General features: G+C 40.8%; 1 protein-coding gene across 1 annotated transcript in view; it reads right to left on the reverse strand.

Annotated features, from left to right (window-relative positions):
* The window catches only part of LOC128507372 (uncharacterized), a 100,849-nt gene that overhangs the window by 36,547 nt on the left and 40,201 nt on the right, over positions 1 to 24,101 (reverse strand). Inside the window, exon 5 of the mRNA XM_053478209.1 lies at positions 23,610 to 23,688. Within this exon, the coding sequence (XP_053334184.1) occupies positions 23,610 to 23,688 (79 nt within the window). The remainder of the gene's footprint in view (positions 1 to 23,609; positions 23,689 to 24,101) is intronic.

The raw sequence follows: 24,101 nt of genomic DNA on the forward strand, positions 1-24,101 counted from the left end.
AACGTTGTGAATGTCTTCTGACAAAATCCTTGAGTGGATTATTTGCCATGGTAACAAATAGCTGGACCATGGAAGGATTCCTCATCAAGATACATCCGAATTGGTATCAATCCGGAAGTATCCTAGCTTGGTGGAATTTGACGTATACGTTCAGTAGTACTTGTAGATACTTCCGAAAATCAGTGGTGTATACAGGAGTTTCCTAGTACAGATACACCTCTTTTCATGCAGTGAGTGTTATAGTAAACAGTACATGCGGATGTTGATTATACCACTAAGAGACAAGCACTAAGACCCAGCAGGGGAGACGATTACCTACAATTCCGCAGCGCAAGAGAGAGAAAAAGCATTGGCTCAGTTGTGATCACGTGACGCTCAGGGTCAAAACAAGAAGTGCATATGATACTCAGTGCTCGTAAACCAGATACATCGTGCAGGGAACAACTGAACAACAGGTCTTCACTTCGTTATACACCTGGCCAATAATAAAAATGAATATTTAGGCCTAAAAATTAAGCTTTAAAATTAACCCACAATTTATTCATCGGCGTGTATGAACCCGCGACTCGCACTTTCACTTAACAAAAGACAGCATTTTAATTAAAAGGATGATAAACGTGTGCGATTTGTCTATAAAAGTGCATACACCCCCCCTCCCCCCCACCCCCAAAAAAACAACAAACACAAATATATAGGCTACTCGCTAGATAAACGCTGGCTTTTCCAGCACGCAAGCGCGCTCCATGTGAGCCGATTTTTGTTCAAGTCATAATAAGAGAATATATATAGAGATAAATAATATAGAGAAAGCATAATACGACTGTCCATACAGTAAATAAAAAGAAAATTATTTAATCCCACTATTATGTCTGATTAAATTGCTATCAATAATCCTTTTTATATTTTTTTTATCTATTTTAAGCAGAGATGTCCGCTCTATCTTCTTAATTAATCTAAAAAAAAAAAAACTACAGCATTTGCCAACAGCGCACACAGTTTAATAAATTCACACCTATCGTGAATGAAAGTTGAAAAAAGATTCCGCAAAATCTTCTGCCACAGTGCTTGCTCTGAAGGACTATACTTGACAAGAATATAGAGAATAAAAATCATATTTATAACTAGAAAGCGAAAATTTCTAGAGAAATTTTGAGTGAAATTTTGAGTTTAAATACAAAATGCATGTAATGTTAATGAAATATTAATAAAACAGTATAATACACAAATATATATGGTAATATATGCAATGAAAAAGCTATTTACACACGAGTGCTCAAATGTAAAGCAAACGCAATTATTAATTTATTGTGTACAGATCTGGCCTTTAAAAACGCACGTTTTCGGAAAAGGGATCCCACGACTTGCCGCGGTTGCGCGCGGCAAGCTGTGAAAATGCCCTTCAATACCTGTAGGGGGCAGTCGTGTTTCAGTCTAAGGTATTGTGTGTCTACTGAAGCCGAAAAATGTTATGTCTCTTAGGCGCCCATTGACGGCAAGCGACAGAGCTCATAAACATGTCAAGCTCAAACTGTTATGTATTTATTCATCATTTTCATTCAGAATTATTATTATTAGTAGTAGTAGTTCTCCGAATTTAATATTATTATTATTGTAACGCACCCGCGTGTGTGCAAAAGGACTACAAAGATGTATGACGTTAGCCTATTTATGCACTTTAAATGCAGACGGGTACTGGTGGGTTAGTGGTAGGTGATTCGCCCGCCAAATGCTCAATATGCTGGTGCTATTCGCTAAAATGCCATAGATATAGCCATTACATGATCAAGTTATGCTTCAGTACTAAATGCATGTTTGCAATTGAGAATTTTTTTTTGCTTAAGCTATGAAACACATTAGCACTCATCTCACAGTTGCTATAATTTAATGATTATCATAAGCAAAAAGTGTAAAACAAAGGATTCACATTTATTACATTTTCACCCAGAGCGGGATTCGAACCAGGGTCTGGACGATTTTATAGGATATACGGATATTATATGGATATTATTTAAGCAACGCCACACCACGTGGAAAGCGGCAAAAATGCTTCAATTTCATTGGCTGTCACTGAGTGTCAGCTATTCACGACATGTGAGTGTCAGCTATTCACGACTGGCCCCCGCGGAACACAGAATCCCCAGGCTTTGACTGCGCTTTCTCCATTCGTTATTACAGGGGCGGACTGGGACCAAAAAGTGGCCCTGGACTTCCTGGCCCACAGCAGCCCACACCATAATACATTGGCTCATTAATGTAGAGATACATTTTTAACACCAGTTACTAGTATAAAAATATAACACAATACAGAAATCAATGCTATTTAAACATGTTATTTGAAGTATCACTGAACATATATTGGGTCAAAGAAACGAAAAAAAAAGAACATTAAGACAAACAACATATAAATCTATAAAGACAATATTTTAAAAGGAATGGCAATAAAACTGAACAGGTAAGCTGAAATAAAATCAGTAGCAGCAGTAGCTCACGCTAGTAAACTAGTTACTTATTTTAATTATTATGGTAGTCAATATTAACACGAAATAATGCTGAGAAACATTATTTCAATAAATATTGACCACCATCATAATAACTAGCACAAGTTAATGCTGCTACTAATTTTATTCTGTTTGATTGCCATTCTTTTTACTTGGCTCTGGTAGATCAGGGGAGACGTGTTGGTCATCATCAGCATGTATTATGATGTGGGATGTGGTGCGCTGCTGGATCCAGCCTCACTGTCCCTGTCCTGTTGTAGGCAGAATCTGTTCATTTGAAGCATTTCACAGCATTTACCTCTAAAGCTTTTTCTTATTTTCGCGTAACCTTTTCTTCTTCCTCCTTTCCATTCATGGAAATTATTATTAATTTGCTTAAAAAAATTCGCTGCATCGAGAAAGGATCAATATCTAAAAAGTGCCCACGTGTGTGGACAAAGAATACAAAAGTGTATAATCTTTAATAAAGTTAGCCTAATACGTGATTTAGTTTTAGTCTATTCATTGAATACAACGCGACAGCGCGCTCCGAGGTGAAGCGCACCCACAGTTACTGTAATCCCCCATCTCACCTTTACCACAGGTGTGAAGTCATCAAACCGGTTTCGCTGCTGGGGGAATTCACAGAATTGGGGGTTTTAAAACAAATTAAAAAGACCGAGCAGACTTCAGACAGGGGGTTTGGTTGGTTAGAAGTGGCGCTGACGGGGGGCAGGAGGGAGTCTCGCCCGAGGAGCAATTCAGTGTAGAACCGCCACTGCCTATTTTCCACCACATCACGTACTTCCCTGATCTCGGACTAAACTCCGCGCTTTGCTTTTATAATGTGGAGCAAACCCGAGATCATATTAACGTAGCATTCATCATTCAAAGTTATTCATATCAGTGTATAGTAAGTGTGATTTGAAAAGTGCTATAACTCCACCTGCCACAGTTTCAGCCCAGTGGAACAATCTGACTACATGTGAAGTGCCATGAAAAAGGATTTGCCCCTTCCTATTTTTTTTCTTTGCATATTTGTCACACTTGTATAGGTGGAATTTCACCTAAACACTTTAGGTGAGAACGTATAGGTTAATATGTATAGGTGAGAACAGCTGATTCACACTTGGGGAGAGTGAATAATTTGCATTTGAATGTTGTCTGGCATTGTAAGCACACGTAGTGACACTAAAAGAACAATAGGATTAATAGGAATAGGACTAAAGAGGAGGATTTTAATTTAGACTATAAAAAAATTAACCTGCGTCTATTTTTAGGCGTGCCAGCTGCCACTTTTTAGTCTTATAATGCCCACATGACATGCTGGTACAGAGCTGGACATAGCTCATCCATGCCAATGATCCCGGGTTTGCACCCTGCGCTATAAAATACGAGTACGACGGCCATCCGCGGACAGCAGCTCCTGCCTCCGTCCGCTCGCGCTGGCTCTTTTCTTTGAAGTCCCTGGGGCGCGTTCCATTTGCCCCATTTGCATGCGCACTTCCGCGTTGTGTGCGTGCGTCTTACTTACACCGCGTAGTAAAATCCACTGTAAACCAACAAACCCCGAGTATTTTATAGCGAGGCCGCCTAACTAGTGAGCGAGGAGCGATATTGATTTGGGCGCACGCCGTGACAGGCTGAAAAAAAACTATTGTCCTCAAAAATGTAACAGATGAGGACTCTGATTAATGTGCAAAAACTATATAATAAAACTATATAAGACTACATGCCTTAATAAGACTCAACTTTTATTTAAGCGCACTCACAATAACGAAAAAACGTGATTTTATAAATGTTTGAAAGCAAATAAGCTGCGCTGTTCTGTATTGTTTTTGGTGAACTTGAGCGCGTCTGACCATTTAAAAAAACTTTGCGTTCATTTTCTGAGTCAGTCTGCTTGCTGTTTTCCTGACGCGTTCATAATCATTAGTCTACTTCTGCCGGTGCGCTCTGGAAAACTTGCGGCATGCGGCTGAGCGCTGATTAAAACTATGGAGTAAATTAAAGAGGAGAATCAAGATGCCGAATTAAAGTCCTGAGCCCAAACCTCATTTAAATTCAATTAACAAATACTATAAGTAAAAAAAACAATAGCCCACGTTTAGAAACCGTTTATAAATTCTTTCCAACATGAGATGGCCCGGTGTTATGCGCAGAACGCCGGGAGATTTCCTGAAGCTCCGAAATCACTGGGGCATTTTTTCTTAATAACTGATGGAGGTTTTGAGCTGTATACACACGCATTTTTGAGGGGTTTAAAACGAATTAGTCCGAGCAGACCTACATGAAAGGTGAGAAGTGAGTAACTGCGCGCACTGTCGCGGTGTATATACTGTACAACACGCGTTTATCAACCTTTTGATAAAAATGCTGCCTTTTATAAAGTGAAAGTACTTTACAAAAGACAAACTGCCTTATTTTAGTCATGAATTCACAATCACATCACATTCCAGCTATTATTTCCAGCCGTGGTTAAATAATCTATGAAATAATTATTAAATGCTGGACACAAACAGCAAATATGATAATTATTATAAAAAGCTTAAAGAAGTTCGTGGTCATAAAATAATATTTACTTAATAATATAATATATATAGTTCATTCATGTCTTCTGATGATGTGGACACATTTTTTACGTTTTAAATAAGATATGTTGGCATATTCACGAATCAGGACATTCGCATAGTTAAGACTATCAGATAGCCTACTATCAGGAAATTAAATTAATTTCAACACCATTTAAACCGAGACATTGCCATGTCTTTCACTGTTTTGTCCCTGTTAAAACATTACAAAAAATATATAAGAAACTTATTAAGAATTTTAAAGCACGAATTTGGGCATCTCATTTCATCATTAAAAAAAAATATGAAGCACATATACACACATTTATCATGAAATGTTTGTTGTAAAGCAAAATAAAATTCATGTTTGCTTCAGCATTGGGAACAATATTGTTTTAGACTAAGTAATTATACACAATTCTTCGTTGTATAGTACTTGGTCCGGCGTTTAAATAAAGTCCTTCCATGCGCCATCTGGCGGATATTCAGTGAAGCACAACACATTTATTTAAATTCCCGAATGTTGCTTACGGCAAGTCGCGGCGCGCCGCGCGCTAAATTGAGGCATCCCGCGGGAAAACACGCTCAGTCTTAATGGCCACATCTGTATATTTAACTTCGTTCAGCCATTTGTTATATGAAAAATAACGTGCCTACCAGCCCACTATTATTTTCTGTTCAAATTTAAAGATGCCCACGCGTGTGTGCAAAAAGACGAAGTACAACAAAGAATACAAAAGTGAATAATCTTCAATAAAGTTAGTATAATTCAATATTGTTTCCAATGCTGAAGCAAACATGATTTTGTTTTAGTCTATTATCTGAATACAACGTGACAGCGGGCTCCGAGGTAAACGCCCAGAGAACCCCATTTACTGTAATCCCTCTTCTTACCTTTCATTCACAATAGGTGTGAAGTTATCAAACCGGTTTCGCTCATAGGGGAATTCGCAGAACTGAGGGGTTTAAAGACCATGCAGACCTACATGAAAGGTGGGAAGACGCTGGCGCATTGTATATACTGTACAGTACAACACGCGTTTATCAGACTTTTAATCAAAACGCTGCCTTTTGTTCACGCAAACATTTCACATTCACTAAAAGGCTTATTTACAACCACATTTCAGCCATTTACACACATGCATTGTGCTGTGTTGTTGGCACACACTTTCACTTTATATCTTCTCTTCGATCAAAATGCTACCGATATGAGCCGACACGAGCAGCTTTGTTTCAGCCATAATATTCATCTATCATAAAGAGGGGCAACATATACTTGCTGATTAAACACTGCAAGTAAAAGCGCATGTTCTTTTGCTGTTTGGGTTCAAAGCTAAATTGATTGATTATTTGAAACTGAAGTGGTTCGTGCAGATTTATGTTGCAAGTCATTTTAATATTTAATATGACGCTGCGAGTCATTTAAATATATTGGATCCAAGATGGCGGCGCGGCAGTAGCACGCAGCGGCCGCTCCGGAGCCAAAATGGTGCTACGTTGTTTACGTTTTGTGTGTAACGCGTTTATTTTACTCCGTGTATGGATACCGTCGCGACTGGTGTCCGTACATACAACAGCCAGACACTTTTGTTCCTAAATAACCCGGGTAACAACATCCACGATGAGCTGCGGGAAAAGCTACGCGACCTCGGCTTGCTGCGCGAACCAGGCCTCAAAGCCTCGGCGTTGCCTGATGCCGGCGGCCGGAGGAAGGGTCATCGGAAGCGGTGCGCGAGGAAGCGGAAGCGCGGCAAGCGGGCGGGAGTCTGTGCTAGGCTAAAAACAAACCCTAGCCGGCCGGCTCTCCCGTCCATCATCCTATCCAACGTCTGCTCCCTGGACAATAAACTGGACTACATCCGACTTCAGCAGGCTACACAGCGTGAGGTTAGAGACTGCTGTGTCTTTGTTTTCACGGAGACATGGCTCAGCGACAGAGTACCGGACGCCGCTATTCAGCTAGACGGGCTAGCCTCGTTTCGTGCCGACAGAAATGCAGCTCTGTGCGGTAAGACTCGCGGTGGCGGCTTGTGTGTTTACATCAACACGAAATGGTGCAAGAACTCTGTGCTAGTTTCTAGTTATTGCTCATTGCTAGTGGAGTTTGTGATTGTTAGATGCAGACCTTTTTATTTACCACGAGAATTCACCACTGTTTTCATTATCGGAGTGTACATTCCACCTAGCGCTAATGCTAAGGAAGCGCTATGGGAACTGTATACAAAGATCAGTGAACTGCAAAATACACACCCGGACGGACTGTTTATTGTTGCCGGAGATTTTAACCATGCAAATCTCAAGTCAGTGCTTCCTAGATTCCATCAGTATGTGGACTTTGCAACGAGAGGGAAAAACACGCTGGATCTTGTTTACACAAACATCCCCGGCGCATATCGGGCAGAGCCCCGCCCCCATCTCGGCTACTCAGACCACATCTCTGTTATGCTAATTCCAGCATACAGACCACTCGTCAGGCGCTCAAAACCGGTTCTGAAGCAGGTGAGAACCTGGCCAGCAGGAGCCATCTCTGCTCTTCAGGACTGTTTCGAGAGCACTGACTGGAACATGTTTAGGGAGGCTGCAACTTACGGTGACTTCACTGACTTGGAGGAGTACACGTCATCAGTGACCAGCTACATCAACAAGTGCACCGATGACGTCACTGTCTCCAAGAGCATCATCTCACGACCCAACCAGAAACCGTGGATTACTGCGGAGGTGCGTGCACTTCTGAGGACCCGAGACTGTGCCTTCAGAGCGGGAGACAAGGTGGCCCTCTATCTCGGGGCCAAACTATCTCGGGCCATCAGAGAGGCAAAGCGCGCACACGCCCAGAGAATCCACAATCACTTCAGGGACAGCGGCGACACACGGCGCATGTGGCAGGGCTTACAAGCCATCACTCACTACAGGACGACATCACCTGCCTGTGACGGTGACGGCTCCCTTTCAGATGCGCTGAACAACTTCTACGCTCGGTTCGACAGGCAGAACGACGTGGCGGCGAGGAAGTCCACCCCTCCTCCGAACGACCAGGTGCTGTGTCTCACTACAGCTGAGGTGAGGAAAACTCTACGCAGAGTCAACCCACCTAAAGCTGCTGGACCAGACAACATCCCAGGCAGAGTGCTCAGAGAATGTGCTGAACAGCTGGCAGATGTTCTCACCGACATCTTCAACATCTCTCTGAGCAGCGCCGTCGTTCCCACGTGCTTCAAAGCCACCACCATCGTCCCCGTGCCCAAGAAGTCTACTGTGTCCTGTCTCAATGACTACCGTCCCGTTGCACTTACACCCACCATCATGAAGTGCTTCGAGCGGCTCGTCATGAGACACATCAAGACGCTGCTGCCCCCTTTACTGGACCCACTGCAATTTGCGTATCGTCCTAACCGCTCAACGGACGATGCCATCTCCACTACACTCCATCTTGCCCTCACACACTTGGACAAAAAGGACGCATACGTTCGAATGCTGTACATAGACTTCAGCTCAGCATTCAACACTATCATCCCCCAACAACTGATCGGGAAGCTGAGCCTGTTGGGCCTAAACACCTCCCTCTGCAACTGGATCCTAGACTTTCTGACCGGAAGGCCTCAGTCAGTACGGATCGGGAACTGCACCTCCAGCACCACCACACTGAGCACTGGGGCCCCACAAGGCTGTGTGCTCAGTCCCGAAAACACTAAATTCCTGGGTGTCCACCTGGAGAAGGACCTCAACTGGTCCCTCAACACCAGCTCCCTACACAAGAAAGCCCAACAGCGCCTCTTCTTTCTGAGAAGACTGAGAAAGGCCCAGTTTCCACCACCGATCCTGATCACCTTCTATAGAGGGACTATCGAGAGCATCCTGAGCGGCTGCATCACTGTCTAGTTTGGGAATTGTGCCATATCGGACCGCAAAACCCTACAGCGGATAGTAAGGACAGCGGAGAAGATCATTGGGGTCTCTCTTCCCTCCATTGAAGACATCTACACCACACGCTGCATCCGCAAAGCCAACAGCATTGTGGCTGATCGGACACACCCCTCTCACACACACTTCACACTCCTGCCATCTGGAAAAAGGTACCGAAGCATTCGGGCACACACATCCAGACTGTGCAACAGCTTTTTTCCACAAGCCATCAGTCTCCTCAACAAAAAGGGACTGAACTGATAAGCACACACACACACACACACACACACACACACACAAACATTATCACTCAGCTTAACTCAACTACATCAATACATCAAAACACTGAGACTGGACTGACTAATCAACACAAGCGCAGACACACTGACCCACACAAACTATCGTACACACATCTGTAAATGCCTTACTGTTTATCTCTTCTGCACTATATTCATTACTTTTTGCACAAATATCAATTCTTGCTGCTATGTTTTACTACCTCAACACCATATTTTATGTTCTGATATGTCGTTGTTGTCGCACTGTCACTTTGTTGTTGCTCGTTTTGCACATTTGCACGTGCACTTTATGTTGTTGTCTGTTGTCTGGAAAAAAACCTGTAGATAGTCTTTTAGTTAGTTAGTCTTTAGTTAGTTTTTTTGTTAATTTATGTTGTAATTTATGTTAGGAATATCTGTCTTGTCTCTGCTAGCCAGCTAACTAGGCCTCCTAGCTAGCTAGTTTAGCTTCTCTGTTAATTTATGTTGTAAGTTTATGTTGCATGTAGCACCTTGGTCCTGGAGGAACGTTGTTTCGTTTCACTGTGTACTAACTGTATATGGTTGAAGTGACAATAAAGCCTACTTGAACTTGAACTTGAACTTATCATACAAAGATTATTATGTTGTGCTCGGACCACTGAGCTTCTGGCTATTCCAAAATTGACATTTTTACTGTCACTCGTTACACTCGTACATCAAAGTAAATTTCCCCCCAAAAATGATTTGTTCAACAACCTAAAAATATTTATATAAAAATAATTGAGCAGTGTTTCCGTTGTGCGTTGTCTCAATTGTTCAGTTAAAATTTATTCAAACATTTTGCTCGTCTTGCAGACAAAGTTACTTGCAATTTAAGGTTCCATTGTATACTAGTCCGAGATTATGCAGAAAAAAAACTGATAATATTTGCCCAATCATGCATCCAAGTTCATAACAGTTTTATTTTGCAGTGCTTAAAAAATACAAAAGCCAAAAAAAATTTTTTTAGAAAAACAGAACTCGTCACGTTGTCATGTATAGTAATGTTCAACAACCATGCTACACAACAGTTCAACAATGAAAAAAAGAAAAGTGGAACAGTAAGAATACAGGGTGAAGAGGTGAAGAAGGTACAGGAGTTTAAGTACTTGTCCAGGGTAATGGAGAGTGTGGGAAAGAGGTAAAGAAACGAGTGCAGGCAGGTTGAAATGGGTGGAGAAAGGTGTTGGGAGTTCTGTGTGATAAAAAGAAATATCAGAGAGAATCAAAAAGAAAATGTACAAGGCAGTGGTGAGACTGGCCATGCTATATGGTTTAGAGACACTGATGAACACTGAGGAAGAGACATGAGTCAGAGCTGGAGTTAGCATAGCTGAAGGTGTTGTGGTTCACTTTGGGAGTGCCTTGGTTTGGCCAGGAACGAGTACATCAGAGGGACAGCTCATGTTGGACATTTGGGGGACAAAGTTAGGGAGGCCAAATTAAGATGGTTTGAACATTTTCAGAGGAGGCAGAGTGAGTATATTGGTAGGAGAATGTTGGACGTGAAGCTGCCAGGCAGGGGGCAAAGAGGAAGGCCAATAAGGATGTATATGAATGTAATAAATGAAGATATGAATCTAGTGGGTCCATGTGTTAAGGATGCAAAAGGTAGGGATAGGCAGAGAGAGATAATGAATCTAACACTGTAGGGTGTTTTTTGGCCTTTGCTAAAGCTTTTTTTCTTATTTGCTGACTGTCCACATTGCAACAAATCATAAAGTAAAATACCAACAGTTAAAATGACAGTAAAGTGTATATGAATATTAAATTCATAAGAGTTATTTAAAAGTCATACGCAATATGCCTAAATTCTCGATCCCAAAACATAAGTTCTCTTTACCGCAATTGGCCTTAAATATTGCGGTGTATGAGAATTGTGTTGTGGAGGATGAGGTGCCTTAGGATGTTTTGCTAACTATAGAGAAGCCATGATAGTTTTACTGTTTTTTTTCTCACTGCATATAATTAGACTTTAATAAAGTACATTTACATAAAATAATGTAAATCTAACAATTTTCAAAATTGTAGACAGTAGAAAACCTTCTGTTTCTGTAATGTGAAATAAAATGTTGTGTTAAGATTCTGACAACCGAATATTTAATATTTAACTAGGGAGATATGAAGAAATGATGTGTTATGACATGTTTCATACTAATTACATAATCTGACATTTGTTTTTTCCCTTAGTTTATGTAAAAGCAGACATTTTGCTTTCTATTAGTATATTTTTCATGTATGTGAGGCAAGTATACACTGAGTTTTGTTGAATTCTTTTGACGCAACTTACATCTCTCTCTCTCTTTCTTTATTCCCCTACTGAGCTACACATGGAACTCCTAAAATACCAGAGGCCCTGACCCCCTCTGCCCTTGGACCTTCCTGATTTATCCAGATGTCCTACTTCTGGCTGAAGTTCTAATTTTAATCACTGCTGTTGGGAATGTGGTCTACTTGAAGATGTGATAACTGAAGATGATTCCACTTAATTTTCATGAAAATGGCATTGGACTGGATTGTTGTTTTTACCAAAGTCTCCACTAGTGGACAGCTGGCAATAACAACAAAATGTTTTTGTTGTGTATGCAAAATGAAATGCATTTCCTGTTATACAAATGCACTTTTGATGTATTCGTGCTTGTGCTATTTTATATAACCCAAATAAGAATTTCTCTTTTGCAAAGGAGTTCCTTTTTGAGACTGGTTCCTCTTTAGGTTTCTTTCCTTATGTCATCATGGGAGTTTTTTCCTTGCCACCATTGCTCAGGCTTGCTCATTAAGGAATGACTATTTAAGCTAAAAACAATATTAACAGTTAATTACCAGAACTGTATTTTTATAAAGGTGGCCAAATCACTCAGTATTATTCCATTCATCCACCTTTAGCTTTGATTATGGTGTGCATCATGGTGGCCAATTCATCTATGAAAATGATTTCTCATGATTCCAAAATCACTGTTTCCCAATTTGAGTCTTGGACTATGTGCCATTAGGAAAAGAAAATCAGTTAATGGCAACCTGTTCATTCAGTACATTTAGGGGACTTAACGGTTCTGAGCATTTCACGTTACTGAGCCTAAACCAGACAAACTAAAGCAACCCCAGATCATAACACTGTCTTCAAAACATGACTGTAGTGGAGGTTAAATGCATGTACTGTAAGCTGCATTTACTTACCTCCTAATTTTTTTTTTATATCATTTACCCACGTTTGACTAGCATTAGCACAATTTAAAAAAATACTAAAATTATTTCTAGTTACTCCAATTCCTTGCCTCTCAACAATTGATCAAAACAACCTATCAAATCCCAGAATGATCCATGACAGGACCCTGCCTGACCCAATCGTGACAAAACGCGATCCCCCGAGATGGCGCAGTTACAGTGGTGTTCAAAATAATAGCAGTGTGTTGAAAAAAGTGAGTAAAGCTCCATATCCATAAACCAACTTTTAGTTTAGTGCACATTCTATTCTGAATCGCAACATGAAGAAAAATGTGCTAAATGTATTATTAGTTTAATGTAAAAAAATAGCAGTGTGGAGTGCAATTAGAGAGGTAAATTATTCTGTGAAAAACAGGTGTTAAACAAGTTCCCCTTATTTAGGGATAAATGCAGAAAAGGTTGTCCTGTGCATTTCTCTCTGAAAATCAGAGTAAAATGGGTTTTCCAGACATTGTTTAGAAGAACAGCATACATTGATTTAAAAGTTGATTAGAGATGTAAAAAACATACGAAGAAGTGCAGTAAATGATAGGCTGCTCTGCTAAAATGATACTAAATAATTTTTAAGCTTTAAATCAGAGACCAAAACCAGAAAGACGTGGAAGAAAATGGAAAACTACTATTCGGATTGACCGAAGAATAACAAAATTCACTCAAAGAACATCTAAAGTTACCTGTAAAGTCCTGTTACTATTAGAAGACGGCTATGTGAAGTCAAGCTATCAGCATGAAGCCCCCGCAAAGTTCCATTGTTAAAAAAAAGACATGTGCTGAAGAGGTTACAGTTTGCCAAAAAACACATTGACTGGCCTAAAGAGAAATGGTGCAATATTTTGTGGACTGATGTAAGCAAGATTGTTTTTTTGGGGGGTCTAATTGGCTGCAGACAGTTGGTCAGGCAACTCCCAAACATTGAATTCAAGTCACAGTATACTGTGAAGACAGTGAAGCATGGAGACACAAGCATCATGATATGGGGATGCTTCTCGTACTATGGTGTTGGGCCTATTTATCACATTTCAGGGATCATGGATCAATTTGAGTACATCAGAATACTTAAAGAGGTCATGTTGCCTTATGCCGAAGAGGTAATGCCCTTAAAATGGGTGTTTTAACAAGACAATGACCCCAAACACACCAATAAGCAAGCAACATCTTGGTTCCAGACCAACAAGATTAACGTTATGGAGTGGCCAGCTCAATCCCCAGTTCCTAATCCAATAGAAAAGTTGTGGGCTGACATTAAAAATGCTGTTTCTGAGGCAAAACCAAGAAATGCAGAGGAATTGTGGCATGTAGTACAATTGTCACAGATGTGAAGTAGTTCTCAGAAAGCATAGTTATACAACTAAATATTAGTTCAAAGATGCACAAGAAAGTTTAAACTTTAAGCATTTTTGTTTTAACAGTAAAGTACTATATAAAGATGAGTGATGAAGCTGCTATGTTTTTGAACAGACTAATATTTGTTTTTCTTCACTTAGATTAAACTAATAATACATTTGGCACATGTTATGATTCAGAATAGAATCTGCAGGGTGTCCAATGCATTTGTGTGATTTAAATTAATAGTTATTTTATAGATATGGAGCTTTTCAACACACTGCTATTATTTTGAACACCACTGTAACAAAGCTCCGCCTCCATAACACCCTCTTGTGCTGTAATAATAAGCTGCTTCAGTTAACCGCAGTGTCAGGGGCAGCCTTGTAGACATAGTATTAAATATTTACTTAATTATCTGTTATCTGTATGTAGTATCTACATAATTAAATCAAGCTTGTCATCTTGAACTGTCAGTGTATTAAATTTCAGGCGATATATTCAACAACATCCTATGTAGCTAAGTGGTTAAAGCAGCTGCCCCGAACACAGCATCTTGAGGATACAAGTAAATTTTAATTCATATATCACGCTTATGTCATGTAGTAATACATTCACACAGCATGTTACGTTATAAACACTGTATTAAAAGTTAGAACTCAGTAACAGTTTGGTTGGGTTTAATCATAACATTCAATTTAGTTTTATTTACTGTATACAGCGCTTTTAACAATGGTCACTGTTGCAAAGCAGCTTTAAAGAATAAAACTAAAATTACGAAAATGAGTATAAAATGTGTAAGGAAATATGTATGAATCAAAATGATCAGATTGTCCCTGATAAACAAACCGAGGGCGAGGGGCGGAAGGAAAAGCTCATTAAGATTCATAAAAAAAAAAGGCTATAGAGCTCTGTACCGTTGCTTTCAAGTTTACACATGGTGGCACCAAAGAGTTTCCTATCTTTGCAAATACAGAATGTGTCTTTTCTCGGACCCAAATGTACATACATACACACACAGCAAACAAAAAGGTCTTCGCTTTATGCAGCGCTTAACAGAGCAGAGACGCACATTAACAATAGACACATTCACGCCTCTGATCGTCTACTGTCTTTTGAATGTTGGATTCTTCAGGTATATAACATGATCCACAATATGTTACACACATACCATGCTAAAAATAAAAATAAATAAAGGCAAGTTTACAAGCAAATCTCGGTACAGTGGAACCTTGGATTGCAAGTAGCTTGGCAAGACAAGCAAAATTTCTGTGTTTAAATTTTACCTTAATAAACGAGTGAGGTATTGATATACAAGTAGTATGTGTGCAGTTTGTCTGCCAAGTGTCACATGATCACAACTGAGCCAATCGTTCTTCTCTCTCTTGCTGCGGGATTATGGGTAATCGTCTCCCAAGCTCATTTTTAGTGTGCGTGCGTCACTTTTGCCTCCTTCTGAACCAAGAGCAAGTGTCATTTAAGAGTTTCCCTTGGTAAAGAAGTATTCAGACAGAGCAGTGTTTCCGTTAGAGTGTGTGTGTCCTACACAGTAGCCCCCACCCTCCTCCTCTCCTTTTTTTAATTTTAATTCTCGTTTTCTTCAGCCATGATTTTTTTCAATGGTAAAGTGCATTTATTTTATTTTTACTTTATATTTTGTATTAATTATTCTAGTATGAATATGTTTTTGAACGAATCATCCAAGATTCCATTATTTCTTATGGGGGTCGCTTTGATATATAATTGCTTAAATATATAAGCACACTTTTAGAACAAACTAGTGTGGCGTGGGCGGGGTTCGACTGGCAACCATCATGCTTTGCGGGAGGGGTTGCTGTGTGTTTGGGTTAGTGGCTTCGGCCATGTTGTGTGTGTGTGTTAGGTGTGTGTTCGGTTGAATGTTTTGATTTGTCCTGAGGCTGAATTGAATGTGGTTCTTCTGTAAAGGTGCTGCTAATGCTATACAGTGCTGTGCTTAATAAACTACTCCCAGCCATTTGCATTGGGCAGCAAGGAAGCTCACTCGTCTCTCCAAGTTCTTTCTTAGCGGTAAAAAAACACTACATTGGTGTCAGAAGTGGGATGGAAAGTAACGGGTTGGAGCGCACCCCGGAGGACATCCGAAGAATCCAAACAGGCAGCCGAGTAGCAGTACTGAATCTCGCTGACGGAACTCTGCGTGGTAACTTCGGTTAGCCAGGTTGCTAGTAGCACGCACCAGGGGGGCGGAACTTCCGGTGGTCACGCCATGTATACATCCAGTAGCAGACCGAGCAAGAATATTGGCCGAGCTTATGCAGCGTAGCAGTGTGGGGTTGAGTCAGACACAGCGTAGCAGTGTGGGGTTGAGTCAGCACACGATCGATACGGGAAACACAGCTCCTGTTCGGCCACATCTGAGACACCTACCATTAGCTAAACGAGCTATCGCCGAACAGAAACTGCGTGAGATGGCCGACTCGGGCATTATATAGCCAGCGTCCGGACCATGGTCTTCACCGGTTGTGCTTGTGCGTAAAAAGGACGAGTCGTGGTGGTTTTGTGTTGACTATCGGCAGTTAACTGAGGTGACGCGCAAGGAATCTTATCCGTTACCGCTAATAGATGATGCACTGGAACACTTTGCGGGCTCGGCTTGGTTACGGGAAGCTCTGGTCACGTCGCCTGTACTCGACTATCCTGACGCATCTCGTATGTTCATTCTCGACATGGACGCAAGCGATGTAGGGCTGGGGGCTGTCCTGTCCCAGGTTTCCAAGGGCATCCGTATTTATATGGGCAATCATTCGTTCAGCCGAGTTACTGCGTCGTCTAAACCACCGCCTGTAGTCGTTTCGCCGAGCAGGAGAAGGATCCGGCGCTGCAGCAGGTACTAGGTTGGGTTAAAGCGGGCCTGAGACCGGAGTATACCGCGATCGCTCATCTGGGACTAGAGGTAAAGGCTCTCACTCGCAGTTTAACCGACTGGCGTTGCAGGAAGGTTTACTCTACCCCGCTGTGCGGCGCTGGCGAATATTTTCAGCTGCTGGACTCTGCGGGTGCACGTGCGCTAGGGATGGTTCATGGGCATGCGGGTGCGAGACACTTCGGAGTAACTCAAACTCTGCGGCGTTTGCGCGCTTGCTTCTACTGGCCGGGCTGTCGTACTGATAAGGAAACTCTTTGTGCACAGATGTGACATCTGCATGGCAAAGAAGGGCCCTACCCAGCACTCGCGAGCACCCCTGCAGGACTTTCGGGTAGGGGCACCTATGGAGCGTATGGGCGTGGACATTCTCGGGCCGTTCCCCAATACCAAGCGCGGGAACCGGTATGTGCTGGTGGCCATGGACTATTTCATCAAGTGGCCAGAGGCTTCCTTCTTAGTGGTAAAAAAAACGCTGCACTATGCTTGCAATCCAAGGCTTAACTGTATTTCTTTAATCTGTCTTTAACAAAGACAATGAAAAAGAAATGCCATTTGTGGTAAAAACAGAGTAACTGGTTTGTAACAAGATGTACTGGGTTTGTGTCTCGGTACTGCCACTTATACAATTTATACTTACTCGTCGCCATGTTTTTCGAGCATTTCTTTTTATACGCCATGCTTTCACAACGTCTATCTAGTCAGTTCTTTCACTGCAGTTCCTAATTTTGATATATTGTTACAGGGTTTATTCTTAAAGACAGGGTTTTTTTTTTTTTTTGACTTGGCTAAATAAAACTTCTCTCACTGTGATATTCCTGTAACTATCAAAATAAATAGCATACATAATTTGTTTAACTGGCTCAGCTAGTGGAAAAAATATGGTGGATAAAATTTTTTTATAATAGTATATATTATAATTTTAATGGTGGAGCAGCACTTTTTATATATAGTGAAACCTTGGAATACAAGTTACGCAGTTTAGGAGTGTTCTTTAACAAGAAAAATTTTTTAATACATTTTGACTTGAAAAACGAGCATTGTCTTGGTTTACGAGCACAGAGTATCATGTTTCACGCATGCGCTTCTTGTTTTGACGCCGAGCGTCACGTGATCACAACTGAGCCAATGTTTTTTCTCTCTCTGGCGCTGCGGAAACGTCTCCCCTGCTGGGTCTTAGTGCTCGTCTCTTACTGGTGTAATCAACATTCGTGCACGCGTGTACTCTTTACTATAACAGTGTGTTTTAATGGGAAGATGTAGTTTAATGTGTAAGATGAGGAAGGGGAGACAGGCGGGGCTGAAAGCAAGAGTCATCACTTACTCTAGCCTCACACACATACACAGTGTCTGCGTGCACAAACGGAAACAATTATCTGTCAGGATTTATAAGTAATAACTTTATATAATAACTTAACTTTTTTGAAAGGTAAAGTGCAGGTTAATTTGTTTTATATTTACTTAATATTTTGTTTTAATTATTTTTATGTATTTATTTTTTTGTGCTGTAGAATGAATAATTTAAATTTCCATTATTTTTTATGGGAAAAATACATTTGGTTTACGAGTGTTTTGCAATTACAAGCCCACTTTTGGAACGAATTATGCTCGTAATACGAGGTTCCACTGTATAATAATGGGTGATGGCGGGCCTAGAGCAAGCGCCTCTTACTATCTGTCACCCTTGCACTTAACCAAGCAGAGGGAAACCCAGCACATATTCTGTACCATGGTCAGCATTAGAGGACAGCACAGTGGCTACCATACCGGTGTCAAAACCGCCCACAAAAAAGAAGAACCAACACCAGACCAGTAAGTGAAAAGTGCTGAAAGCAAGACTCACTGTCCTTCCCTGCTCTCTTTTTTACAGACCCAAGGAAGCCTTCAACCTGGGACAACTGGCCAAGAAGGGGAATGCTGGTTCCTCCTGCCCAGCCCATTGACTACCCAAGACCGGCTGCTGCTATTCCCCTAAGGTCTCCAAGCTACTCAACTGGAGGTTCAAACAAATGTTTAAAAGCATGCTATGGCAAGTGATCAGTGGAGAGAGGCTGGGACCAGCTACACCCTTACATCCTCTTTGCAATCTGAGAGACTCCCAGGCCTCCATGGGTTTCCCCCCCAGTTTGAGCTACTGTTTAGGAGAAGGTCCTGCAGTCTGCTGGATGTGACAAAAGAGGCCTGGGAGGGGCAGCCCTTACCACTCTATGATGTAGTGGAGTATTTGCAGGATACGGAATCGAAAGTCATTCAAGTACTCCCTTATAGTTTGGGAAAACATGAAGCAAGCACAAGCAAAACAGCAGAAAGCATATGACAAGCCAGCATAGAGCAGAGAGTTTCAACTAGGGGACCGAGTGCTCCAGCTGCTACCCAGTGCCAACTGTAAGTTCCTGGCATGGTGTTAGATACCCTACACCATTATGGAGCGATTGGGGGAGGTCGTCCTCATGGGAGCGTGCAAGAGCACTAGCTTGGTGTGCTCCAGTCTGCCACTAGGCCCACCGCCACCTTTTGCCAGCAGTGTGTCCGCGCCAGCTGGGCACTGCCTCCAGGTTCGCATGTGCACACCTTCAGTTCTTCCTTCCCTTTTATTTTTTCTTTCTCCTTTAATCCCTTCCTTCCTCATTTTTCCTAAATAAAATTACCCTTTTTCCCCGTAAGACCTCGCCTCGTGTCCATCCATGTGTCTGTGGTGTCACTCGTGCACAAGGGTCGAACCTGTTACAAGGATTATTCATTCTTAATTTTGCACAGAGCTGGAACACTACATGGATCACAGACGATCTCTCAAGGCGCCACGCTTTGTTTTCATCTCTAAGTTTAAGTTTGAATCTGGGGGCGGTGGGGGTGTTGGGGGGCTAGAGCCAGCGGCCCCCTGTCTGTGTTCTGGCATGCCCGTGCTAAACGCTTAACCTATTGTTAGTCACAATCAATTTTCTCTTGTATTTTTTTTTATGTTTTAAATTTGCGCCATCTAATGGTGGCACCCTGCAAATGAATAAAGGAGGACTTGGGCATGTTAACTGTAAAATCGATTTTCCTTTCGAGTAATAAAAGGAGGGGCTTATAGTGATTGCTCGATAAGTTCCTCGAGTAAAAGCCTTTTAGCTGGCAGAGGCTCTTTTAAGTGGCTTCCACACGACCAATCACATCAGTTCTTAATAACATTCAAACTATTTTTTAATCATGGAAAAAGGCAAGCCTCCCCCTGCTGATGCTAACAAAAGACCTCAAACACAAAGGGGAAAACAACATTATCATAATAAAACTGTGTTGCAAATATTCTTTTACATTATATTGTATTAATTATTATAGGGCTAGCCAAGTAGTAATGTAATGCACATAAAAATGATGTTAATTCTGCTATTGCGAATAGCTATTAATTTTACTAGTTTTTTTGTTGTTGTTGTTTTTACAATGCAACTTTACTGGCACTTAGTCCATTAAATTTTTTTCCTGACCACATTTCTTTCACTGAGGGTTAAGCACTACCCTTTCAGGTAATAATGAGTTTTTATATGCAAAATGTTTAATCTCCTTAGTTGTTTTGTTGGCTTGGTGCAATTTAAAAACAGCAACTTTTTGGCCAGTCAGTGAACCTTGTTTTTGACTGACGTAATTTTAAGTTTCAAAAATCATTTACTTAAAACATACTGTCAAATGCTCTGTGACTAAAAGAAAAATAAGAAAAAAATTCACAGCTATTTTTTTTTCTCATTTGCTTAAATACTTCTGCACCAACTTTATTCTTTTTTTCTTTTTTTGTAATCAACATTTGAAAATTTTACCTGGTGCCCCTGCATTTGGGTTCGTTCCTGCCAAAACTGTTACAAATTATAGTTCTTCACAATGAAATCATTATACATGTATTGCATGCTGCCAGTCAGTCTGCGCATTTCATGGCAACACAATACTATCCAGCTGTAACTTATCTGGTAACTATTTTCACTCAGAAAAAAATGGCCATGTTCCGTGTGAAAGGTCAATTACACTTACAATATTTATTTCTTATTTAAAGACCTGCCGCCTTACTGGATATTAGCATGGCTGTGATCCATCTATGTATTGGTTATTTAACTCTATAATTAACCCTTATACAGATGTGGTCATTAAGACTGCGCGTTTTCCCGCGGGATGCCTCAATTTAGCGCGCGGCGCGCCGCGACTTGCCATAAGCAACATTCGGGAATTTAAATAAATGTGTTGCGCTTTACTGAATATCCGCCAGATGGCGCATGGAAGGACTTTATTTAAACGCCGGACCAAGTACTGTCCAACGAAGAATTGTGTATAATTACTTAGTCTAAAACAATATTGTTCCCAATGCTGAAGCAAACATGAATTTTATTTTGCTTTACAACAGATCTTTCATGATAAATGTGTGTATATGTGCTTCATATTATTTTTATAATGATGAAATGAGATGCCCAAATTCGTGCTTTAAAATTCTTAATAAGTTTCTTATATATTTTTTGTAATGTTTTAACAGGGACAAAACAGTGAAAGACATGGCAATGTCTCGGTTTACATGGTGTTGAAATTTATTTAATTTCCTGATAGTAGGCTATCTGATGCTATCTGATAGTCTTAACTATGCGAATGTCCTGATTCGTGAATATGCCAACATATCTTATTTAAAACGTAAAAAATGTGTCCACATCATCAGAAGACATGAATGAACTATATATATTATATTATTAAGTAAATATTATCTTATGACCACAAACTTTTTCGGGCTTTTTATAATAATCATCATATTTGCTGTTTGTGTCCAGCATTTAATAATTATTTCATACATAATTTAACCACGGCTGGAAATAATAGCTGGAATGTAATGTGATTGTGAATTCATGACTGAAATAAAGTAGTTTGTCTTTTGTAAAGTACTTTCACTTTACAAAAGGCAGCGTTTTTATCAAAAGGTTGATAAACGTGTGTTGTACAGTATATACACCGCGACAGCGCGCGCAGTTACTCACTTCTCATCTTTCATGTAGGTCTGCTCGGACTAATTCGTTTTAAACCCCTCAAAACTGCGTGTATATACAGCTCAAAACCTCCATCAGTTATTAAAGATAGCATCTATTCAGAAAAAATGCCCCAGTGATTTCGGAGCTTCAGGAAATCTCCCGGCGCTCAGCGCATAACACCGGGCCAACTCATGTCGAAAAGAATTTATAAACGGTTTCTAAACGTGGGCTATTGTTTTTTACTTATAGTATTTGTTAATTTAATTTAAATGAGGTTTGGGCTCAGGACTTTAATTCGGCATCGTGATTCTCCTCTTTAATTTACTCCATAGTTTTAATCAGTGCTCAGCCGCATGCATGGAGTTTTCCAGAGCGCACCGGCAGAAGTAGACTAATGATTATGAACGCGTCGGGAAAACAGCAAGCAGACTGACTCTGACCATTTTAAAAAAACTTTGCGTTCATTTTCTGACGCGCTCAAGTTCACCAAAAACAATACAGAACAGCGCAGCTTATTTGCTTTCAAACATTTATAAAATCACGTTTTTTCGTTATTGTGAGTGCGCTTAAATAAAAGTTGAGTCTTATAAAGGCATGTAGTCTTATATAGTTTTATTATATAGTTTTTGCACATTAATCAGAGTCCTCATCTGTTACATTTTTGAGGACAATAGTTTTTTTTCAGCCTGTCACGGCATGCGCCCAAATCAATATCGCTCCTCGCTCACTAGTTAGGCGGCCTCTCCTTCAGATATGCGAAGAAGCGGGGCTGCGGAATTAGGCACGAATAGTGAAGAAGAGCTCTCCTTGCTAATGATCCCGGGTTCATCCGCGCTATAAAATACTCGGGGTTTGCTGGTTTACAGTGGATTTTACTACGCGGTATGAGTAAGACGCGCGCACACAACGCGGAAGTGCGGCATGCAAACGGGGCAAATGGAACGCGCCCCAGAGACTTCAAAGAAGAGCAAGCGCAAGCGGACGGAGGCAGGAGCTGCTGTCCGCGGATGGCCGTCGTACTCGTATTTTATAGCGCAGGGTGCAAACCTGGGATCATTGGCATGGATGAGCTATGTCCAGCTCTGTACCAGCATGTCATGTGGGCATTATAAGACTAAAAAGTGGCAGCTGGCTAAATCATGTTTGCTTCAGCATTGAAAACAACATTGTAATAGATAACTTTATTAAAGATTATACACTTTTATATAATCTTATATATAGATTATATAATATATAGCATGCGCGATCGCAACGCGAGGGAACCCGGAAGTGGCGTCGGGTCACGTGTGCCGGTATAAAGCCGGAACCGGCAAGCGGCCTGACACGGAGAGATGAAGACAGTGCGCTGCAGGTGGATTAGAGACAGAGAGATTGTTGTTTGCCGTGGATTACTTTTCCTTGGACTCACATCAATTCCCATCTCCTTCCGTTTTCTCGTGCTCCCGGATTTACCATCATATACCGGTGAGGCCGAGCCATCTCTCCCGTACACCATTTCACACACAACAATATCATTGACTCTGGACTATCATACACACATACACACACGCTTACACTCCACCCCTTTGTTTATATTTGTATATATTTTGTATATATTGGTTTTTGGTGCACCTTGTTTGTTTGGTTGTTGGTTTGTTTTGTTTAATACACTTTGGTTTGGTTTACATCTAGTTTTGTGTCGCGTCTTATATTGTCCCGCCTCGGTTGCGCAATACCAGAAGTGCAGTTTAAAAGCCCATATTTTGATTCTCGACCCCGTAGCAAAGTAACTAGTGGTTTAATTAAATCCAAGTGTTACAAACATACCAGCAAAAGCTTAAAAACATACCATCACTTAACATTTGTAAAAAGTGAAGTAAGTAAGAAGTGAAATGTGTTCATCTAGCCATATCTAGCAAACAAACTTGTTTTTTTACACTTTAAAGACATCTTACCCAAAATGTGATGCAAGTTGAGTAGGGGGCAAAAAGGAAGACTTCTTTGCAGTTTGTCCATCAGTAACAGGTGACAGCTCTATTGGCACAATTAGAAAACATTATTAGAACATTATATTCATATTAGAATATGAAAATTGTCTCTTGTAAAAAATTATATTACAAGTATTATTACTCTATTGCTATACCATCTGTCACTTTGTTGAGTCATTTTGACATATGCAGTAAGGACAAATATGTAAGAATGAGTGTTCTGTGTAAACATTGAACAAATAAAGTGATTTCTAGTTCTTGTTACATTCCCTCTTGTACATGTAACACTCAGCCACTTATAGTCTATACCCCCTTTCTTATATACAGGGTCATAGGGAGCATAAAGCCTATCCCAGGAGATTTAGCACCCGGACAGGGTGCCAATCCATCACACTACTGTACAGGCAATTTACCTAGTTAGCCTAATCTGCATGGGTGAACCGGAGTACCCAGAGAAAA

This window comes from Clarias gariepinus, chromosome 19, assembly GCF_024256425.1.
Source record: "Clarias gariepinus isolate MV-2021 ecotype Netherlands chromosome 19, CGAR_prim_01v2, whole genome shotgun sequence".
Lineage (NCBI taxonomy): Eukaryota > Metazoa > Chordata > Actinopteri > Siluriformes > Clariidae > Clarias > Clarias gariepinus.